At 39.7% G+C, this 22,767-nt stretch overlaps 1 protein-coding gene across 2 annotated transcripts in view; it reads left to right on the plus strand.

The window, feature by feature from the left end:
* The window catches only part of LOC126470240 (set1/Ash2 histone methyltransferase complex subunit ASH2-like), a 206,817-nt gene that overhangs the window by 69,368 nt on the left and 114,682 nt on the right, over positions 1-22,767 (plus strand). For both annotated transcript variants that reach the window (XM_050097943.1, XM_050097942.1), the window contains 2 exons: positions 4,219-4,397; positions 6,595-6,767. In XM_050097943.1, the coding sequence (XP_049953900.1) occupies positions 4,219-4,397; positions 6,595-6,767 (352 nt within the window). The remainder of the gene's footprint in view (positions 1-4,218; positions 4,398-6,594; positions 6,768-22,767) is intronic.

Raw genomic sequence — 22,767 nt, forward strand, 5'->3', positions numbered from 1 at the left:
TATTGTGTTGCAGATGTTACACCTTTTTCCACTTGCGACTCAATTTTACAATGCTTAACCGTAGTTCATGATTTTCAGGTATACAAAATCCAATGCTTAACTGCAAGATACTAACTAGAACTTCAAATTCAAAAATGGCATTGATACGTACACTGACAGCGTGGCGCCGTTTTCACATGGGTGGCGCCGGATTTCAGGCGGCAGGTGGCGTCTGGCCGGTAGCCGGTAGCCGCTGCAGCGCGAGGAAACGCCCGAGCGTAAGCTGATACGATCGCGACGCAGCCACGAGCTGTCCTGCGGAATTGTTTCCGCAATACTTGTTATTGCGGGTGGGTAGAATGTTAAGCGAATTGTCTTCGATGTTCAATCAGACTCATAAGTTTAGACCGAAATAAGGTTAAAAAAAAAAAAAATCTCAGTTGGACGCGAACACGCAACTAAGTTTAGAATGCACGACGATTACCGCAAGACCACGGGCTCACCCCAACCATATTATCTCGGAAGTAGACAACACTTCCTCCTAACACTTCCGCATCTTACAGTGTTGCCAGATTGTGCAGATGCCGGACTTAAAGTTGTCAGGGGTGGTCAGTTATATTGGCCACCTTAAGTGAACGACTCAGACTTAGTCTCTGTGGCGGCCGTCCGGCGGTCAGTTGTTTTTTTTTTTGTCTAAGACTGTAGTTGGAAGAGGAGCTGAATGGGATGGATAGTGCTTAAAAACATCAAGATGAACATAAACAGAAGTGAAATAAAGGATAATTTAATGTAGTCTAATTAAAGCGGATAATGCTGGGGAAATTAGAACATAAAATGAACTAAAAGTAGTATAAAAGTTTCACAGTTTGCTTAGCAAAATAACTGACAATGGATGAAGTTTAGATGATGTGAAATTAAGACTAAGAATAGCATGAAAAGTGTTTATGAAAAATATAAATTTGTTAATACTGAATATAAATTCAAATGTTAAGAAATCTTTTTTAACCCATTTCTGCCTGAATTATTTTTTTTTCTGATTTCTACAGATTAGATGTTTATGTGTGTATTGTCATCAAAGAAAAGCAATACAACAATCAAAACAAAAAAATAATCAATAATTGAAACGAAAAAGGGCATAACATATATGTCACGCTAGGCAGAACATGCATGTTAGGCAGAAAATATGACAGCAAGTAAAATAATACACTGTAAGTGATTTACATTAAGTTCAGGCGACAGTACTCAATTTCTGTGATATGGTACAAAACATTCTATGCACAAACCAACACCACATTTGCAGCACATTGTTCTTTGGGTTCCTTTGCAGTTTTCCGCCGCACAGTGTCTTCTTTTTTCTGTGACACCATGGCTACCAGATGATTTGTTTCATCATACCTAATATCATGCGGCACACTGCTTTGGTTTGAATTACATGCAGGGCGTCCAGGACCTCTTGGTACTGCAGCATTGGAAGTCAGGTAACATTTCACAATGTAGGGCCGGAAGTGCAGCTGAGGCATATTTATACCAGTCTTTCTATGAAGAAGTCACCCATTATGTATAGAGATATCTAGAAGCCATGTAAAATTTGGCCACCACCATTTCTTTCCTCTGACACTCAGTCTATATAATGCTACATCCTCATCCATTCGGTCAGTTCCTCCCATATTTTTATTGTATTCTCCAATTACATTAGGTCGAGGTACAAGTATTCTTCTCTTCTCTTGTCTAGAGTATCGGTCAACAGTGCTGACTGGACTGATACCATGGCTTGTGGAAGCAATTGTTACTGTAGAGTTATCTAACCATCTGGCAACGATTATTCCACTTTCCTTGCTGCTCTTGTAATTAAAATCTCCCCTCTTATTCCTTTTGGACATAATATTAGAATGTATGAGATGACACTCTTTAGGCAGACGATTTTCACGAATAGTCAGAGTTGCACCATAAGATCGTTGCTTCAGGTAAATAAACAATGTTTGTGATGTAAACAGGTAGTCAAAATAAAACCTGTAGGGAAGATGTTTGTTCTTTTCAGGAAGAGAATTGATCATTTGAATCAAAGGAGCAGCACTTTTTCCAAATGCTTTCTCATATTTTTCATTCCTCTGAGGATCAGCTCCTTGGTATATTTGAAAGTCCACTAGATAACCCATGGTTGTGTTCAGAACCATGCTTTGCACCCATATCTAATGGGCTTACTTTTCAGAAACTGTTTACGTCCATGTCTGCCTAAATACTTTATCATGCTCTCATCATAAGACAAATGTTGTTCATTCTGAAAGTGGAGAGCAAACTTTTTTCTTAGCTTATTTATTATTGGATGAAGTTTCCACATTCTATCATTAGTATCTATTTTTGCGTTGTCATACAAGTAAATGAATCTCATAGTTGTTTCAAACCTGTCTCTTCTCATCGTGCTGTGGACCATTTCATTTCTCATGTCCAATCCAGAATCCCAGTAATTTCTTCTGCTAGGTAAAGGATTTTAGCCAGAAAGAATTAGAATTCCTAGAAAACCTTTTATCTCTTCATATGTTATTTTTGGATCTGAGCAGTTCTTGAACAAAGCGTACTTCATCGATTCAGTGAGAAGAAATTCAGTTACTTCGTCGTTCCAAAATAATTCGAAGAACTGAACTGGAGACAAGTTTCTGTATTTATCGTAATCACTCTCAGGAAATACAGAACTAACACTATGCAGATCGTCTTTTTTCCAATCTCTGATTACACTTTTTAAGATCTGTGACTTTTCCTGTTCATCTGGTTTATCATTAGGACAGAAATTAATCTCAGGTTCACTACCTAACCTGTTTTTACTTGCTAAAACCACTTCTGCACCAGCCTGGAGTTGCCTTGGTCCAAGATTATCGACATTTCTTCCCCCATCTTCTTCCCCAGAATCTTCATCCGAATCCACTTTAGCTTCAGGAGGTTCATTAAATATATCTGTTGCATCTTCTTCCTCCTCTGCAAAATAGCCAGGATCTCATGTAGAGATAGACCTCTAAAGAGAAAGAATCGTTATTTTCACTGTTTTGCCTAGCATGACATATATGCAACACAAAATTAAAACTGTATTTGAAGCCACAAAAATAAGAATTGCATTTTGTAGATTAACCATTAACATACATTTCAGTACTTTAACATTATAATCAACCATAATTTAAACAAATTGTATTATAATTTGCAGTAAAAAAATGATACTTACCTCTTATTCCAAGACATAATCTCACTCACAAAAGTCTTCCATACTTGAAGTACCAGTCACTGACCACTTAATGTTTACAACTGACTGAAACCTACCTAAACATGAACAACAAAGCCTCCTTATCTGAAAGCCATACGACACTCCAAACAAAGGCATTGTTGCCAACGAGAGAAAACAATGACAGGCTGTTCCGTGACATATATGTTACGCTAGACAGAAATGGGTTAAGGTAGTTGTATTGTAGCCTTGTTCAGAGGTGAACTCTGACAATGAATAGTTCAGACAAGGAGAGAATAGAAACTTTTGAAATTTGGTGCTGCAGGAGAATGCTTAAAATTTCATGAATAGATCAAGTAGTTAATGAGGAGATACTGAATGAAATTGGAGAAAAAAAAAATGTATGGCACAACTAGACCAAAAGGAGGTGTTGCTTGATACAACACATTCTGAGACTTCAAGTAATAGTCAATTTGTTTGGGGGGGGGGGGGGGGGTAAGGGTTAAAGGAGGAGCTGCAGGAAGACCAAGGTTTGTCTACAGAAAGCAAGTTCAAATGGGTGAGGTAGCTGTAGTAATGTGAGGATGAAGAGGCTTGCACAGGATAGAGTTGGATCAAACCAATTTGTGTGTGGAAACCACAACAGCTGGCTGGAAGAAGTTACCCAAGTTAAACAGTGTAATATCCTAAGATTTACAGTGGGAAAATTTTCTGTAAACCATGTGTGGAGTGCACTTTTGATGACTGCATTTGTATTTCACGGAGCATGTGATAGAGCCATATGGTAGTTGTATATGGAGCCAATCTATATATAAGCTAATGTTTTTGATAGAGGCAAAATGTTGCTACTTCCTTTACATAGAATGTTTTGTGTTTGTGTCACTTTTTTCACACTTGACTCGAAGCATGATGACACAATAGTACTGGCAAACTGAAGTTTCATAACTTTTACTGCAAAGTTTTTTATAATTTTTAAAATCATTGACATGCATATAATACTATAACAATTAATTATTAAAAATTATTTGCAGTGGCAAGGATCGTAATTTGAATATTGTCGAACTTCTGTGCGCAAGCTGCATGAGATGGTTTCATGAATCGTGCATCGGTTATCAACTTGGTAAACTTGTGCCATTCATGGTCAATTACTACTTTGTATGCAAGAATTGCTCACCTACAGGCCTGGAAAGTTTTAAGAAGAACCAAGCAGGTAAGTTGTAAGTTCTAAACTAAATCAGTGTATTGTTTATTACAAGTATGCATGCAGGTCAGTGATGTGTTTTTATTTCTGTAGAAATCATGGCCATTCCAGTTTGGAGAGTGACTCTTGTGTCATTGTATTTGACTGTTGTGTCATTGTACCGGGTGATCAAAAAGCCAGTATAAATTTGAAGACTTAATAAACCACGGAATAATGTAGATAGAGAGGTAAAAATTGGCACACATGCTTGGAATGACATGGTGTTTTATTAGAACAAAAAACAAAACAAAGTTCACAAAATGTCTGACAGATGGCGCTGGACAGCAAAACGTCAGTAACTGCTACCGTGACGGGTGAGAGGTACGCCAATATGTTACAGAGTCACATCATCCCCAGCCTGGCTGATAAACACCTGCTGGAACGGCTGATGTTTATGCAGGATGGCGCTCCAACCCATATTGCTAGACGCGTGAAAGATCTCTTGCGCACATCATTTGATGATGATCGTATCCTCAGCCGCCACTTTCGTCATGCTTGGCCTCCCAGGTCCCCAGACCTCAGTCCATGTGATTATTGGCTTTGGGGTTACCTGAAATCGCAAGTGTATTGTGATCGACCGACATCTCTAGGGATGCTGAAAGACAACGTCCGACGCCAATGCCTCACCGTAACTCTGGACATGCTTTACAGTGCTGTTCACAACATTATTCCTCGACTACAGCTATTGTTGAGGAATGATGGTGGACATACTGAGCATTTCCTGTAAAGAACATCATTTTTGCTTTGTCTTACATTGCTATGCTAATTATTACTATTCTGATCAGATGAAGCGCCATCTGTCGGTCATTTTTTGAACATTTGTATTTTTTTGGTTCTAATAAAACCCCATGTCATTCCAAGCATGTGTGTCAATTTTTATCTCTCTATCTACATTATTCTGTGATTTATTCAGTTTTCAAATTTATACCGATTTTTGATCACCCGGTATTTGATTATCTTTATTGTAGAGGTTTTGTCTTAAAAGTACTAAATCTCACAGATGAGTTTGAGGCAAGGTCTCAGTAAGCCAATGAAATTATTGATAAAAGATAATTTTTTTGTGGTGACATGTGTTTCAATAAGACCTCCACATTGTGTTTCCAATTGAAGAGGCATTAGATCATTGTCATTGTTGTTGTCATTACTATAGCTTGACAATTCAAGACCAATACCTACACACACCCAAAACAACATTTGTAAAACAAGGCATTTCTGCTTTAACTTGCTGACATTCAAGTGTTGATCAGCCACGAGTGTGCATCTGTTCTCTTGACTTACTCCAATGGTGAGATCCAATTTTATTATTTATATATGTTTCGTGGTGTCTGTATCAGGCAACAAATCGAAAGACCCCAGTTAATCCTGGATCTTTTTTCATCACTTAGTTGCTTATTTCCCATCTGGCAATAATGCATTTGCTCGTGTGATGGAAGAAGACAGGGCATACAATTTCCAATAGGTGATATGTATAGTAAAGCTTTGTAGTGGCTAAACCCAGCTCCGGTTTGTGAAGATTTACTTTCTTTTTTGTCATCTTGGCACCATAGATGATAAACATTTTGAATTATTCTTTATGTATGTGTTATAGCATTGTGTTGTAACCTCTTTTCCTGACATGGTATGGTGACCATAGAACTGCTGCTACATGCAAGTCACATTTAAAATTTTTCTCTCAGTGTTTTGTGGTACTTCTAATAAAGAGACCACCCTTTCCAGCTTTCTGTTCATTGTTTTATTTCATTTCATAACTGTGAGTTCTTTCTCAAACTCTTTGCATGCTGCCAGAAAAAGACTTGGTCAAGTCAGTTGCTCACTGGTTCTTCCCTTCTGTGTGACTAAATATTTGTATGATCATGAAATTATAAAATATTCCAGGACATCTAATATCCTTTTATAATACTGCCAAGTAGTTTGTTGCATGGAGGAGTCAAGACTTGCAATCAGGGAATCACTGATTGGATCCTCTTATTACTAGCCTTATTCAGATAATCTGTAGGTTTTAGTAAATCATCCTGGAGAGTGGCTGTTGTTGACGTGTCCCATGTTTTTGTCAGATTTTAATACTGTGGTATGAATAAAACGTAGCAAAAAAGTGGGTGGTATAGAAATACAATGATCATGAGGAACATAATTTTGTTTCAAGTTTTTCTATAATTTTGTGTTGCAGCTTTTCCACAGATGTGTATAACAGCAATAGGAAATCTACAACAAGCCAGTGTGAAAGATGGCACTTGTCGCACTACGTTCTCCAAAGACAAAGACATTATACCATTCATTGAAGCTCATTGGGAGGGCATGACTACTATGCCCCGGCGAGTTACTCAGTCATGGCACACAACTGTGAGTTTTTTGTGTTATTTCCTCATGATTACTGCGTTAAAACAATTCTTTGTCATTTATTTCCATAGACTCCTGTCTTTTTTGTGTGTGTTACTTCTTTGGGGTAGGATATTAATTTTTCTTCTACTTCTTGTAATAAATATGAATTGCCCAAGTTTACATGATATTAATTTAAGAGTGTCTGTTTTTTCAATTTCAGATTTGTTGTGGTCATGAAGTTTTGATTTCAATATAAAATGCAAATGCAATATTTGTAAATTTGTGTTTGTCTTTTCAGCCCTGTTTTAAAATTGGTTTCATATTGCCCTCAGTAATAGTTTCCTTAGAAATCGTCACTGACGAAACAACTTGTTTCTCTTAGGAGCTAAGTATGATAGTAATTTCCATTTTAACTCTGTTATAATTAGTTTGAAATCTAATTATGGTGGTAAATGAAACCGTCTTGTGAATAACTGTGTGGAATATTGTTTTCATTAAGCAAGCTAGCTAGCTTTCACCGCATTGGGCATTGGACTGCTGTTGGCTATTTCTTAATTCATGAAAAAATATTTTCAGTGTTTTGCCATTTTCAGGGTCTGTCATAGACTCAGACCAATTTGTTTCATGAAGGCTACGTATTGTTGATCAAAATGGAAGTAAAGTCAACTTTCTGCATGAGAAATAGTGCCTCTTTAGAAAATGTGTGACCCCATAAAAATTGGGAGAAGGCCATCTGCCATTACTTAGATGGCAATTTTGAATTGATACAAGACAGGAAATCAATTGGCTCATCATTCACCTCCTCAGAGGTCACGAAAAAAATACACTAATATGCAATGTGGGAATTTAAATAATGCCAGTGCTGTGGACTCTACATATAGGACGAACCGCTTGCTTTTTTCCCCATCTAAGCAAGAATTTGGAGTGTGAACATTGCTTTTCCACCCATCATATAGTGTGTTTCAAAGTCTTTGCATCAAACATCAGGGGGTGATAGGTCATGGAATGGGGAACAACATTTATAAAATAAAAAATGTTTGCTGACATTCCTCAGTGATGCAGGGTGCCTTTTTATAATTGGTTATGCCCCTAAGAAATGGCACCTTGCGGTGTGCATATGCAATGCATATTGCATGTAATCAACTCATCCACTTCCTTTGACAGCCTGTGACAGAGCCCTGCGCTGGCTGTGAGTGACAGTATCTCCAGAACAGATTGTGCATTTGACAGTTTGTTGTGTACAGTTCCTTACTTGCTATCCTACCACACAGCTACATCATTGTCACTGCCTATGTGGAAACAGTTGTGTGTTGGTAGTCACTGCACATCACACACAAGAACAGTCACTTATTCTTTGGTAGAACAGGCAGATATGCATTTGCTGTTTGATGGAGCTAGAAGCTGTAGGTGCTTAGCAGCACAGTCTCAGGGATGCTTTCCCAACAGACAACAGCCATATCACACATTGTTCCAGAGGCTACATCCATTGCGTGGGAGCATGAACACAGGATGGTAGTACTCTGCAATTTGAAGGGGAAGTTCTGGACACAGTTGTGGTGAATCCAACTATGAAGGTTGGAACTTAAATAGTGACAACTATTTATTCACAACCGATACAAAAATTACATGTTTGCACCTGTTACTGTCCTTCAAAGTAGTCACCAGCATTGTGTAGAACCCAATGCTAACAATGTGGAAGGCGTAGTATACTGTTAGCAGAGCCTGTTCTGCTGATGGTGTTAATAGAGCGGTCTACTGTCAGTTGAATCTCTGGAACAGTTTTGAAGCGAATTCCACGAAGTGGTACCATCATCTTCAGTATCAAATAAAAGTCACAAGGACTTAAGTTCGGCGAGTATGGTGGATGGTTACAGTACTTCCCAGTTCTATCAACCGAACAGAGCAGCCACAGCTTGTGCTATATGCGCCTGCGCATTGTCGTGCAAAATGATGGGTGGGTTGCACAAAAAGTGTCGCCGATTCTTTCATAAAACTGGTCACAGGTGATACTCCAAAAACGAACAGTAATATGACTTAAGTTCTTGTGACTTTGATTTGATTTGCGAAGATGAAGAATCCACTTTGTGGCATTCACTTCAGAACTGTTCCAGAGATTCGACAGGCAGTAGACTGCTCCATTTGCACCATCAACAGAACAGTCTCTGCTAACAGTATACTATGCATTCCACATCCCTGGCAACGGTTTCTACCCAACGCTGGTGACTACTTTGAAGGACAGTAATAGGTGCAAACATGTAACTCTTTTTGTATCGGTTCTACATCTACATCTACATCCATACTCCGCAATCCACCTGACGGTCTGTGGCGGAGGGTACCTTGAGTACCTCTATCGGTTCTCCCTTCTATTCCAGTCTCGTATTGTTCGTGGAAAGAAGGATAGTCGGTATGCCACTGTGTGGGCTCTAATCTCTCTAATTTTATCTTCATGGTCTCTTCGCGAGATATACGTAGGAGGGAGCAATATACTGCTTGACTCTTCGGTGAAGGTATGTTCTCGAAACTTTGGCAAAAGCCCGTACCAAGCTTCTGAGCCTCTCTCCTGCAGAGTCTTCCACTGGAGTTTATCTATCATCTCCATAACACTTTCACGATTACTAAATGATCCTGTAATGAAGCGCGCTGCTCTCCATTGGATCTTCTCTCTCTCTTCTATCAACCCTATCTGGTACGGATCCCACACTGCTGAGCAGTATTCAAGCAGTGGGCGAACAAGCGTACTGTAACCTACTTCCTTTGTTTTCGGATTGCATTTCCTTAGGATTCTTCCAATGAATCTGTCTGGCATCTGCTTTACCGACGATCAACTTTATATGATCATTCCATTTTAAATCACTCCTAATGCATATTCCCAGATAATTTATGGCATTAACTGCTTCCAGTTGCTGACCTGTTGTATTGTAGCTAAATGATAAGGGAATAAATAGTTGCCGCTATTTATGTTCCAACCTTCGTATAAGCGTATGAGCAATCACAAGAGATGTGGGCATCACTTGCACTGGCGGGTGGAGAGTTTTCCATCAGCACCGGTTACATTCACTCCATTTGCGATAGGTATAGGCTCTCTGACCAAATGATTTTGAGTCGTGTGTGTGGTTTTCAGTGATTTATTTAACAATTCATTGCTGAATAAGAATTTGCAAAATATGTATTGTTTACTGACATAGCCTGTTTTATGAGACATGTATGTAAATACTCGCAACAGTCACATTTGGGCAGAAGAAAACACCCTTGCAGTTGTGGCCATACATCACCAAACAAAGTTTTCACAAACTCTGCAGGATGACTTCGTTGGCAAATGTATTATTGCACCCATTACTCTTCCAGCTTGTCTAGACAGCCAGATATATCATAACCTTCTGGTAAGTAACATACTCAAGATGCTAGATGTTGTCCTGCTGAATGTGTGAATGAAAGTATGGTTTTAACATGATTGCAAACCAGCACATTTTAATTGTCATGTGTGTCAGCATCTCACTGACATGTTTGGTGTGAATTGGAATGGGAGAGATGGTCCTGTGCTGTGGCCATCATGGTCACCTGAAATCACACCAGTCGATTTCTTCGTGTCAGGTCACATCTAAGATATTCAAACTGCTTCTGGCATCCTTGAGAGTGTCTGCTGGGCAATACGTCAGGGCAATACATCAATGCTGCAATGCCTGTAGTCAGGTGGGAGGTTGCCACTTTGAACTCATGCTTTAGGTTCATGTGTGGAGTTTTTAATGCAACAAGAGGCAGGTTGACTACATTTATAGTATAAACCTGGAATGATCATTTTGTAAACAAGACACTGTCTTCCTCTTCATTGTGTTCAGTTTCGTATATGTTTATTTCTTTAAATCTTCTGCCACAAAGAAGCAGGGAATAAGTTAGCTTCAACAGGTGTGGAGGAGGAAAGGAAAAGTACAGTGATAACTGATAAGAATAATTGAATTTGCTGGCCCTGGGATGACAAGATATGACTGAACTAGAAGGGTCCGCTAATCAAGTGTGCTGCATCTGAATACTACCAACCCCATTAATTTTCCACAAGAGTTTCTCAAAGCCAACTAGCAAGTTATCAAAAACACCCTTAGAAAGGCCATTTGCAATAGTGGTCGAGATATTGGAAAATTTTACCTATTGACAATGCGGTCATACATCTAGAAGTATTTCATTGAAATTTAATATTGCTCAGCCTACCCCATTTTGCATGCAACAGATGACTGGTTTTATAGGCAATACACATTTTAATACACACGCAACAGAGTGCCTCTGCCTGCTGCCTCTCAGAGGCATAACTAATAATAAAAAGATGATTAGCTTTGCTGGGAAGCATTAGCAAACATTTTTCTCTCTTACAATAGTTGTTGATCACCCCTAGACATTTGATGCAAAGACTTAGAAACCCCATGTATAATGGGTGATGGCATAATTCTGGTTCTAATCCTACAACTTCGTGCTTCCTCAGATTAGATGATGAAAGAATCTTTGAAAGCATGGACAGCAGGCTGTCTAATTGACTGAGGCAATTTATTTCGTTTTCACAATTGTTACTCATTCCACATTATTATGATTTATGCAAATGATCCATAGAGCAAGAAACTAACTAACTAATTAACGGTTTGTGGGAGCTTCTATTCAGAAGTGTTCATGAGTTGAGTTTCTTTTTAATAACAGTGTGAGGCCCGCCACCAGATTGAATGGCAATTCATGAAAACTTAACAGACAAACCTAGCTCACAAACAGATTTCCAACACCATATCATCCCATATTACTCTGAATAACTCAAAGAAAGACACTCGTTACCCAGAACAGCTGTACGATGTCCTGTGTCCCAGATTTAGTTATCTTTTATCATGTTCTGAAATGAGGACTGTTCTCACCAAAATTCCTCCCATGCCCCCAAAGTGACATTCAGGTACCTATCCAACCTACATAATATCCTTGTTTGTCTTTGTGACATTTCTGATTCCAGATTGTTCTCTAATGGGTTAACTGTGTGAAAGGCTGTGGCACAAGAGCTGTCACATGCATCCATCCAGTCCATTCTATCTTTATCAGTGGCAGGATTGACTGTGAAAGTAAAATCTCATATGCAAACTCTGCTGCAATGAGTATATGGCTTTTATGTGGGACAGACCCTTGAATGGATGTTTAAGAAGGCATACATTTTCAGTAGACACATGGCTCACATACATTTTCAATACACACGTGGCTCATCAGCATTAAATATTTGATCTGAAGTATGGCTTAGAGTGTCTACAGTTTCTTTGAATGTATCAACTAATTACCTGGCTCCAGATTCATTACCTGTTGCTGTGTCTCCTTTGAACTGTACATTGTATTATTTAAACCTTTGATGACACCTATTACGCTATGCCTTACTTGTTATAATTGTCTTTAGTAGCAGAAGGTTCATCATCCTCCCTCAGTTCACCATACCAAAGGTGTGTTTAGATGGTTACAATATCTGTCTGAATTGTTCTTAATTATTATCTTCCATCCATCCCACAAGGTTTTTTTTCCCTAGCTTTCCACTGACAGCATCATGTGAACTGTTTAGAGTTTTCACAATAGTCTGAATTTTACTTGTTACAGAGGATTCAGTAAGGCTGACTGTGGGACCAACAGACAGTACACATATATTTGGCTTATTTCAAGGTGGATCTAACTTTGTAAGTAAAAATTTAAACCATGTTAGGCAGCCAGTTGAACAGTGTTAAGAAATAACAGAGCTTTGTAACCAGGGAATTGCCTTAATTTGCATGAATGAAGTGAGCCTGTGGCCTGTGCATTGTAAAACAATATATTCTCATGAAACTTCCTGGCAGATTAAAACTGTGTGCCGGACCGAGACTCGAACTCAGGACCTATGCTTTTTGTGGGCAAGTGCTCTACCAACTGAGCTACCCAAGCACAACTCACGACCTGTCCTCGCAGCCTTACTTCCCCCAGTACCTTGACTCCTACCTTCCAAACTTCAAAGAAGCTCTTCTGCGAAACTTACAGAACTGACACCCATGAAAGAAAGGATATTATGGAGACATGGCTTTGCCACAGCCTGGGGGATGTTTCCAGAATGAAATTTTCACTCTGCAGTGGCGTGAGCATTGATATGTACCTTCTAGCAGATTAAAACTGTGTGCCAAACTGAGACTCGATCTCAAGAACTTTGCCTTTTGTGGGCAAGTGCTCTACCAACTGAGCTACCCAAGTATGACTCACGACCCGTCCTCACAGCCTTACTTCCACCCGTACCTCTTCTCCCACCTTCCAAATGTCACAGAAGCTCTCTTCTACAAATCTTTCCTTCCCCTGGAAGAAAGGAGTTTTGCAGAAGAGCTTCTGTGAAGTTTGGAAGGTAGGAGTCAAGGTACTGGCGGAAGTAAGGCTGTGAGGACAGGTCATGAGTCGTGCTTGTGTAGCTCAGTTGGTGGAGCACTTGCCTGCGAAAGGCAAAGGTCCCAAGTTCGAGTCTCGGTCCAGCATACATTTTTAATCTGCTAGGAAGTGTCATATCAGTGCGAGCCCTGCTGCAGAGTGAAAATTTCATTCTGGAATATATACTTATGGTTTTTCTTAATGCTTAGTGCTTCACTTTCACATTTACCTAGGTCAGACAATGTGCACCCTGCCCACTTCGCATTCCCTCCACTCTTGCCCTTTCATGGAAATTGCTTTCTTTGTTTTGAGTGTAGGTGTGTCATGTCCATGGATATGAAGTATTACTCAGTAAAATAAACTGTATGACTAGTGACATCATGAATGCTGGGGAAAGGTGTTTTCTATGAAGGTACTCCATATATTATATTGGAGCGAGTTATGTCTTATTTAACATCACTTGTGATATCTCATCTGATCACCTGATTATTTTGATGGGTGTGTTATTGTTTATATCCTATCATAGTACAGTTACCTGCACTGTTATCAAAATGACAAATACAAAATTATTTTTATGTTAGCCTAGTTCTGTTTATTCTATTGTCGTTGTCGTTGTGGTATCTAGACTCAGGAATTATATAGGAACTGTGAAAGGCATTTATTACCCATTATTAAAGCTGTCAGTGGATCTAAAAGGAATTTAATATGCATGAACAAAAATTTTAGATCTTGTGCACAATAGCACAAAGTGTGTGACAGGTAGCACAGGAAGTCTTAAATCAAACCTAAAATTGTTTCTTCTGGACAACTTCTCGTATCCCAGGAATGAATTTGTATTTAAAAACTGGTAGTCTGGGAAAAGCCTAGTTCTTAAGTGTAGTGGCATGAATAGGAATGAAAAACATGTCCATTAATGTTAAAACTAATCGTGTATATATATCCAGTAAACTGACTTGTTCCATGTCATTTTTTTAAAAAAAAGTCAGAAAAATGATCTGTGGAACATGTAACTAACTAACTAACTAACTAACTTACTAGGGTTGGTGACCTCTTTGGGGAATAAAAGCGCCTATATTGGAATCTGCCTGGTTTCCCCAAACATGGATCTTGTGAAACTTGGTCTTTTGTTTGTCCACCAGATCCACAGGCGCCCCATGTAACAAGAGGATTGATACTTGGTGCAGAGATGCAGTTGACACTTAAAATGAACAAATTTAATGTGTTGCGTATAAGTAGATGAAAAGGCCCATTATTGTTAATTTCATGATTGACTATCAATGCTGGAAACAGTAAGGCTCATATATTACTACAAGTATGCAACCTAAGAAACTTAAAAGTAGATCAGCTACATAAGTGGTTGCAGGACAAGCAAATGCCACACTGAGATTGGAATCATCCATAGGAAATGTAAATCATCAGTAAAAGAGGTAACTTCAGAAACCCTTGTTTCACTGATTTCTTGAGCATTGCTTGTCAATCTGGTCACCTTACAGGTTCAGTTTAATAAAAGATATGGTAAAATCTGTAAGTGAAATGAAATGGTTAATCATGGATTCAGTTTTTAGCTATGGAAGTGAGGTGGTAACCCAACTCTATTGCAAGATAAAGGTTGTACGTTTGGGAGAAATAAAGTTAAAATTCTGAGAACTTATTTTACAAGGAGGAGGCAACATATTACTTTCTCTCTCATGAAGCTCTCAAAATTAACGTGACATAAAAATTAGACCTCATCTGGAGGCATACCAACAGCCATTCTTCGTGTGCACTAATTGTGAGTGGAATGAGAAAGGGAGAAATGATAATTTCACCCAAAGTATTCTCCTCATACATGAATAGTGTGAAAATACCAAAACATCTGGTACTGGGAGGAGCTACAATTCGTGGCATCATCAAGATATCACACACTGCCATTTTGACCTTCTGCAATGTGGCAAACATGCATTGCAAATTAGAGGTGCAAACAGATGAAAACAGTCCCATTATATGAAAGGCAATTAAAATAACCTGAAGAACAACTTGAAATGAATGGGGCAATTATGGAAATAAGGGAGTTTTGGGTAAGGAGAAAAAGTAAAATAACATACCAAAACAAAAACTTTCACAAAAATATGTTAAGCCAACATTACATGAAGCCCACAGAACTGATATCGCCTACATCAATTAACCTATATAAGGTGTCCCAGGAGGAGTGGCCAGTATTCAGGAATGTGACAGGAAGGTTCATTTGAAGCAAAAGTGTCTAGCAAACATGGGCTCTAAAATGGATACCTTAAGAGCTATGAGCACTTGTTCATATTTGCTGCTGTTGAACACATCTCTTCTATGGAACAAGTGCTCACACCATTTTTAATAGATAATTATTTCTTGTTTTAGTCCATATCACCTCCTCCCAAAATATGGAAAGCAAAGAGCTTGCAGTAGAAGAGATGTATTCCACAGAAGCATAGATGTGGTAGTACTCATAGCTCTTAAGGTACGTGTTTTAGAGCTCATGTTTATTAGACTTGTGTGCTTTGAAGGTGTTCCTGTCATCTCCCTGAATATTTAATATTGCTGCTGGAACACCCTATATAGATAAACTGAACTCTACAATATCGACAGACAAATAAACCTGCAAAAAAACTGGTATCGAAAACTTTGTGTAAACCATGTAGCTAGAACAAACTATTGATACCAAGAAACCACAACTTGCTTCAAAAACTGCTGTTCAGAACATCACTTGACCTCTATAGCTAGAACAAACTTCACAATACCCATCAACCATAATTAATAATTATTCATTACAACTAACAACAAAATCTACACGTTATAAAAATTCTATTAGCATCAGTTTTAGTTCACAACTGAAACAAAATCAGGCACATAAACATATATTCCATAAGTCTTACAATAAACAAAAAGAAACATAAAAGCATACTTAAGAACAAAAGCCAACCATCACATTAATCTAGACTGGAGCAGATAAAGAATAAAAAAAATATATATCTCAAAAAGTCAAACCTTTTGTAGTGGTCAAATTGTTAGACTTTGACAATTGCAGTATCTTGAATGTGGCATTTGTGTATTAAATAAAAGGATTGGTGGCAGCAGCTGCAGAACTGTAAGATTAGTCACAAATATATATTTTTAGAAACAAAAGTACTTTTTACGGATTATTGTTATTAGTATGATAAAATAACAAGTTGCTCGTTGTCAGTAAGAAGATTCTCAGGGTCATTACCAGGGTTTTCAATTGTGGTTGCTAAGAGGGAAATGGTAGAGAAAATAGCCTGAAGGTGGTTTGACGAACTCTTCGCGAGACACTTGAGTGTGAATTGCAGAGTGGCCATGTAGATGCAGAAGTGGCAGGTGAACTTGAATGAGCCGGCTGTGGCTGAGCGGTTCTAGGCACTTGTCCGGAACCGCACTGCTGCTATGGGTGCAGGTTCGAATCCTGCCTCAGGCGTGGATGTGTGTGCTGGTTCTAAGTCTAGGAGACTGATGACCTCAGATGTTAAGTCCCATAGTGCTTAGAGCCATTTGAACTTGGACGAGAGAGTTGCAGTTGCATTTTACTGGGTGATGTTCAGGCTGGGCAAACTTCATGTTACCAATTCAGAATGGATGTCCTGCATCCTGTTGATTTGTCACGTCTGCCTCTGCACCTGCTAATGTCTTACTTCACTCTGTCTTGACAGTGTGTCTTTGGGTCAGCAATTGGTCCCACGCTTCTCACATGCAGCTGCTAAAAAAGGCTTTTATAGGAAGCATCCCTTCACATGGTGCACTGCATGTCATCCATTTAACATTGGTGCACTGCGTATTGCAGACCCGTCCTTTTGTGACGTCCACCGCTCCATCTGGAACTATCTTCCTATTTCCAATTCGACACTGAGTGTTCACATAAGGAATCCCTACTGCACTCCCCACAGCAGGAGGTCAACCCACAGGGCACCAAGAATGTTCTGTCTTGTGATGTACAATAGCAGCTGGTTGAAACATCCTGGGGTGTCTCTCGGCACCTGGCGCATGCTTCCGCAGGGTACAGCTCCTGAAAGGTGCAGTGTGGACAGGGGCTTTTCTCTGTCAGCTATTTTGGATTGATGGTGTGGATGAATACATTTAACATGCAATTCTTCAAAATAAGCAACAACAACAAATTAATAGAAACATATTGCCCTCTCCCTGCCTCAAACCTTTTCCTCTCCCCACAGAAAGAAAACCTTTGTAGCATTCCCAACACCTAAATTTTAAAGTAACCTAAACAAAATAAACAAAAACCAATTTTCACCCTTTGCACACCCGTTTCCAATCTCCCGCCCCCGCCCTCCATCCAAAAACTGAACAAACAACTTTTGGCCTCAATGTCTTACTGATAATCTTTGATGAACTTCAAAATGGGCAAAAAATACTGGCAAAACTCTTCCTCAAGGCGTACTCATTTAGATAAGACTGCAAGGTGGAAGAGTGCTTCTTATTCCCCCATGCCACAGATTTAAATGTACCCCCCCTCCCCCCCAGTATTAATCTATCATATTTGTACGGGCTTCCGTTTCATAATTTTTAAATTCCAAACTGTGATTAACTGCTAAATGTTGAAATGCCCTAGCCACTAAATCCCTATAAGAAGAAACCAAATCTGATACTATTTTATACACGGTAGTCAGATGAAAACGAGACAGAAAAAAGTAAGTGACTTGTTTATTATTTCAAAAGTAATTGCCATACCTGTTGATATGTTGATCTGACTGGGAGATGGGACAGTCTGTGCCTTTGTGAAAAAATATTTGTGGTTGCCTTATTGTATTGTACTCAGGCATGCGCCTCTTTGCCCGAAGCAAATCAGTGACCACAAGTGTCTTTCTTCAGGGGCTCAAAAAATATGGGAAATGTATGGGGGAAATTCTGGGCTGTATGGAGGATGTGCTAGGGATTTCCAGTGAAACTTCTGCAGTGTAGTCGAAATAACCTTGGCAATGTGTAGGCGGTTGCAGCCATTTTTCCATGAAGTCATGAACTGTGTTGTCTCACAGTGGGATAAATGTATTAACAGTTATGGCAATTACTTTTGAAATAATGAGCAGTTTACTTACTTTTTCATCAGTCTCTTCTCATTCGACTGTCCAGTATACAGTGTGATTCCTTCCACATGTAAAACTCCAGGGATTGATTAATGACAGGATATGGAACAAAAAAGGTCTAATGAACTTATGTCCAGAAATGCGTGGTTTCCATGCTAGAGACCATTTCTTCAGTCATACTTTGTTACAGATACTGCAGTCGAATATGTGCTGTACCATGCAACCGCAGTTACAATATGCATGGTTTTCTGCTAGAGAATGGTATTGTTCCTCATACGTCATGCCCTAGCACCCTTTCCTGCCATTATAATTGGTAATGTTGTGTCCGATTCACTTCTCTTGCTGACTCACCTTGTAGTGGATATGATACAGTGTTGCACACAATGGTTCCGCATTCAAATTGAGAGCTTGCCAACATTGTGTTTACTTACGGAAGGCAAATGGCAACAGTTGGCAGGCAGCAAGGTTGTATCAGGAGACCTATCCCCACAACAGCATTCAATATTTGCAATTGTGTTTTGGCTTTTGTCTGAGACAGGGTCGTTTCAGGAAGCAGGGATGGTATGCAGAACCCCCATGGTATGGTGACAGCAAATCGTCAGCTTGGTGCATGTGGAGTATGTGGGCTGAGATAAGTGGTGGTCCCATTTTGGGACCAGTCTTCCTTCCACATTGCCTAACAGGCCGGAACTATTAGTGTTTTTTGGGGGTGACTTTACCTCCTCTGGTGGAAGAAGTGCCATTGACGATTTGAAGGTTTATGTGGCTGCTTACATGATGGTGCTCCAGCCCACTTCACTGTTAATGCATGCAGATGCATTTCAGTCATGTCTTTCCTGATTGATGGATCGGACGAGGGGGTCCAGTTGCATGGCCTGCTCATTCACCAGTTCTCAACCCGTGTAATTTCTGGTTATGTGGTCATCTCAAATGTGTCGTGTATGTGGAGCCCATTCCAGATATGAAGGCACTGGAGCAGCATATTCATGCTGCCTTTGACACTGTTTGGTTCCAGCCTGGCCAGTTTCAGCACGTGAGACAGAACATGCTATGGCATGTACACTTACGTGTTGAGGCACATGGGAACCATTTTCAACACACTCTGAACTGTGGCTGTGTGGTACAACACATATTAGACCAAAGTCTCTGTAACAATGTATGATTGAATAAATGGTCTCTAGCATGGAAACCATGCATTTCCAGACATAAGTTCATTAGACCTTACCTGTCCCATCTTTTCATTGCTCAATTCCTACAGTTTGTACATGATTTTAAAAAATCACCCTGCAGATCTCTCTTCAGTTTAGCCTCTTCGTCTGTCCCCTATACATAATGAAGTCATGGAACATACCTTCCTTAAAAAAACGCTAGTTACTCATGGTCATATCCTCTGTCATGAGGATCCGCCCCACCATCATTATGGTTTACATTTTCCTGGACTGTCCTAACCAAGCTATGCTACAGCAGACTCTTAATCCTCCTGACTCACTACACCTGGTGTTAGCGGATGATGCCTCAGCAGCTGACCTGGTTTTACGGAGGGTTTTTTTATCACTCCTCTCAGGGAGGATGCCTCAGCCTTGTTGGCCCATTGAGGGGTTGGCAAGACACCCGTTGCCTTCTCTGGCCTGACCGGGAAATAGCTGTCTGGGCTTGGCTGTCTGCCCCAGCGCTCATCCTACCATTCTTTTGCTCTTCTTCACCCTTCTCGTGTGTTTTGTTTGACTTGGTATGCTTTCTCTGTTTTCTTGTGCTTCTCTCTCCTGGTCCATGTGACTTAGTCTTTTCTGTGTATTGTTGGGTGGGGTTCATCTAGTAAGTAGTGTGGGATATGTCCCCCCATTGCAGTTTCTGCCTTTGAGAGCCTCCGGCTGCTCCCTGGATGGAGCACCTTGCCTGCCTTTCTTCCTTTCCTTGTTTTCTTCTTCCTTGTTTCTCTCCCTACGCTTTGTTGGCCTTCAGTAGACTGTGGAGTTTCATTTCCTTGGGTTTTGCACACTAAGCCCATCTTTGGTGTGTAGTTTTGTTGACTTGCCTGATCCATGTTGGAGGGATTGATGACCCTATAGCTTGGTCCCTTTAGTAATTAAATCAACCAACCAACCAAATGATAGCAAGGATAATGTATGTTGATGCATATTTTTAATGCTTAGGGAATTAACTTTTGCTTTGAATTTGTTGTTAGTTATGGATATAATAAAGAAATTCACTAACAGGTCCTAGCATGCCCTAATGGGGACGACGTTGCCACAACTATGAAGTTCCTCCAATTGTACAGCTTGCTGGCTGAGTTTAGCAGGTGCCATGTTTGCAAACAACATGTGAACAATGCCACATTATTTATCCCTGGTCTGAAATGCAGCCACTATGGTCAGCTTCGTATATTGCTCGCAAACATGGCACCTGCCAAACTCAGCCAACAAGCTGTACAATTGGAGGAACTTCATAGTTGTGGTGATATCATCCCCCATTGGGGCACACAAGGACCTGCTAGTGAATTTCCTTATCATATCCATGACTAATAACAAATTCAAAGCAAAATTTAATTTTCTAACTATTGACAATATGCTGAACTAACAATTACAAAACAGAAAACAAATCTGTAACCAATTACTACTCATACTCCAATAACTCACAACCCTACTAAGCGATAATCGCAAATTGCGCCAACTAATCTCCAACCACTGACAAATAACACTGCAACACACTATAAAATACTCTTTTCCAACACAATCCATTTCAAATGTGCCGTGCTGGTATCACATAACATAACACGATATATGAGGGTGGTTTGAAAAGTTCTTGGAATCACCGCAAGAGGTCAGCACTAGTGCAGCGAGTTGTTCACGTGATATTCATTGGACTGTTGCCAATAAATACGTGTTGTGTCAGTGCTCTTGGAATATAGCTGTGGTGGTGACGTGGCTCTGTTGTTCCTGCGTAGGGATTTGCAAAGATGGAAAAAAAATAGAGATGCGAGCAGTGATTAAGTACTTTGTAAAGAAAGGTATGAAAGCGAAGGATGTTCATGCTGATTTCCAGAATATACTGGAGGACTCTGCTCCTTCATATTCAACTGTTGTCAAGTGGACAAATGAATTTAAATTTGGTTGGGAGAGCTTAGGCGTGCAGTGGTCGGCCAAGATGTCACTACTCCAGAAATCATTGCAAAAGTGCACAAAATGATCACAGAGGATTGCCAATTGAAAGTGTGTGAAATTGCTCACGCATGCCAGATGCCATCCGAAAGGGTATATCACATCTTAACTGAAGAATGAGAAATGAAAAAGTGTCTGCAAGATGGGTGCCTTGACCCTTGATGCGCGCCCGCACACATGTGTCATCACCTTGGCAAAATTACACAAACTAAGGTATGAATTGTTGCCACACCTGCTTCAGTCACCTGATGTGGCTCTGATAGACTTCCATCTCTTCCCAAAGCTGAAAATTTTTCTTGGTGGACAAAGGTTCACTTCAAATGAAGAATTGATAGCTGGAGTTGACAACTATTTTTCAAGCCTGGAGGAAACTTGTTTTCAAGATGGGATCAAGGCACTGGAACATTGTTGGACCAAGTGCATTAATCTACAAGGAGACTACACTGAAAAATAAAAAAAGTTTTAGTGATGTAAGTACTTTTTTTCTATTCCATTCAGAGAACTTTTCAAATCACCTTTGTAGTTACATAGAATGTTAAAGCCACTTGCCTGTACTGCATGTTTCGGTTGTCCAAAGAGTGTAAAGTACCGTGACACCACACCACATACATCTGGACTGTCTTTCAAGATCTTACATGTGGGTTTTGCAACAAAGTCCTGAAATGTTGTGTTCCAGATGTTTTCCTGGGGGAATATGTACTGCGAAGTTGTAAACTTTCATCCATACTATGGGAAAGAGTGAGAATGGATCTCTATCAGGTCTTATCTGACAGACAAGTGGAACCAGTTTTCTTTGTATACTGGTCAGCTAATGTATGACATTGCCAAATGTTAGTGGGACAGTATTGAATATATGCCGTCTAATTTTATTTTTGCAGAAATGAAGGTTTTACGAAGGATTCTACAGTCAAACAGTTCTCTGTCAGGCAGGTTTTCAAATTGTAAATAAAACAGAAATTCATTCCCAAAGGCTTATTAGTGGTGGCCAACAGCAGGAATGTATTGTAAGCTCATCACACAAAATCGTAGTTACCCTGTTAAAAGAGCACACAGGTCATTTTGGATTGTTGTAGACAGTATTGATCAGGTACCAGGCAGCTGTGGGATCCTCCACTTCCAACATAAGTCGTGGCAGCAAAGCTGTGTGTACATGTCAATAGGTGTTATGGAAGTAACAGAGTAAGGTGGATTGGTCTGCAGACGTGACTGAAAGGCAGTAATGACCTTTCATGTTTGGCTGTGCCCAGACATACCGTTAATGAAGTTCCCCGACTTGTTGGTGTATGAAGATGCCTCGTCTTATGTCTCAAAAAAGAATGGTGTATCTCTTGTATTCTTATAGTGAGAACAATGAGTGTTAAAACAGTTTCAAACTCGATAAGAATTGATTCTGTCAGTGAATGCAGGTCCATTTCCCCA

This window comes from Schistocerca serialis, chromosome 3 (genome assembly GCF_023864345.2).
Source record: "Schistocerca serialis cubense isolate TAMUIC-IGC-003099 chromosome 3, iqSchSeri2.2, whole genome shotgun sequence".
Lineage (NCBI taxonomy): Eukaryota > Metazoa > Arthropoda > Insecta > Orthoptera > Acrididae > Schistocerca > Schistocerca serialis.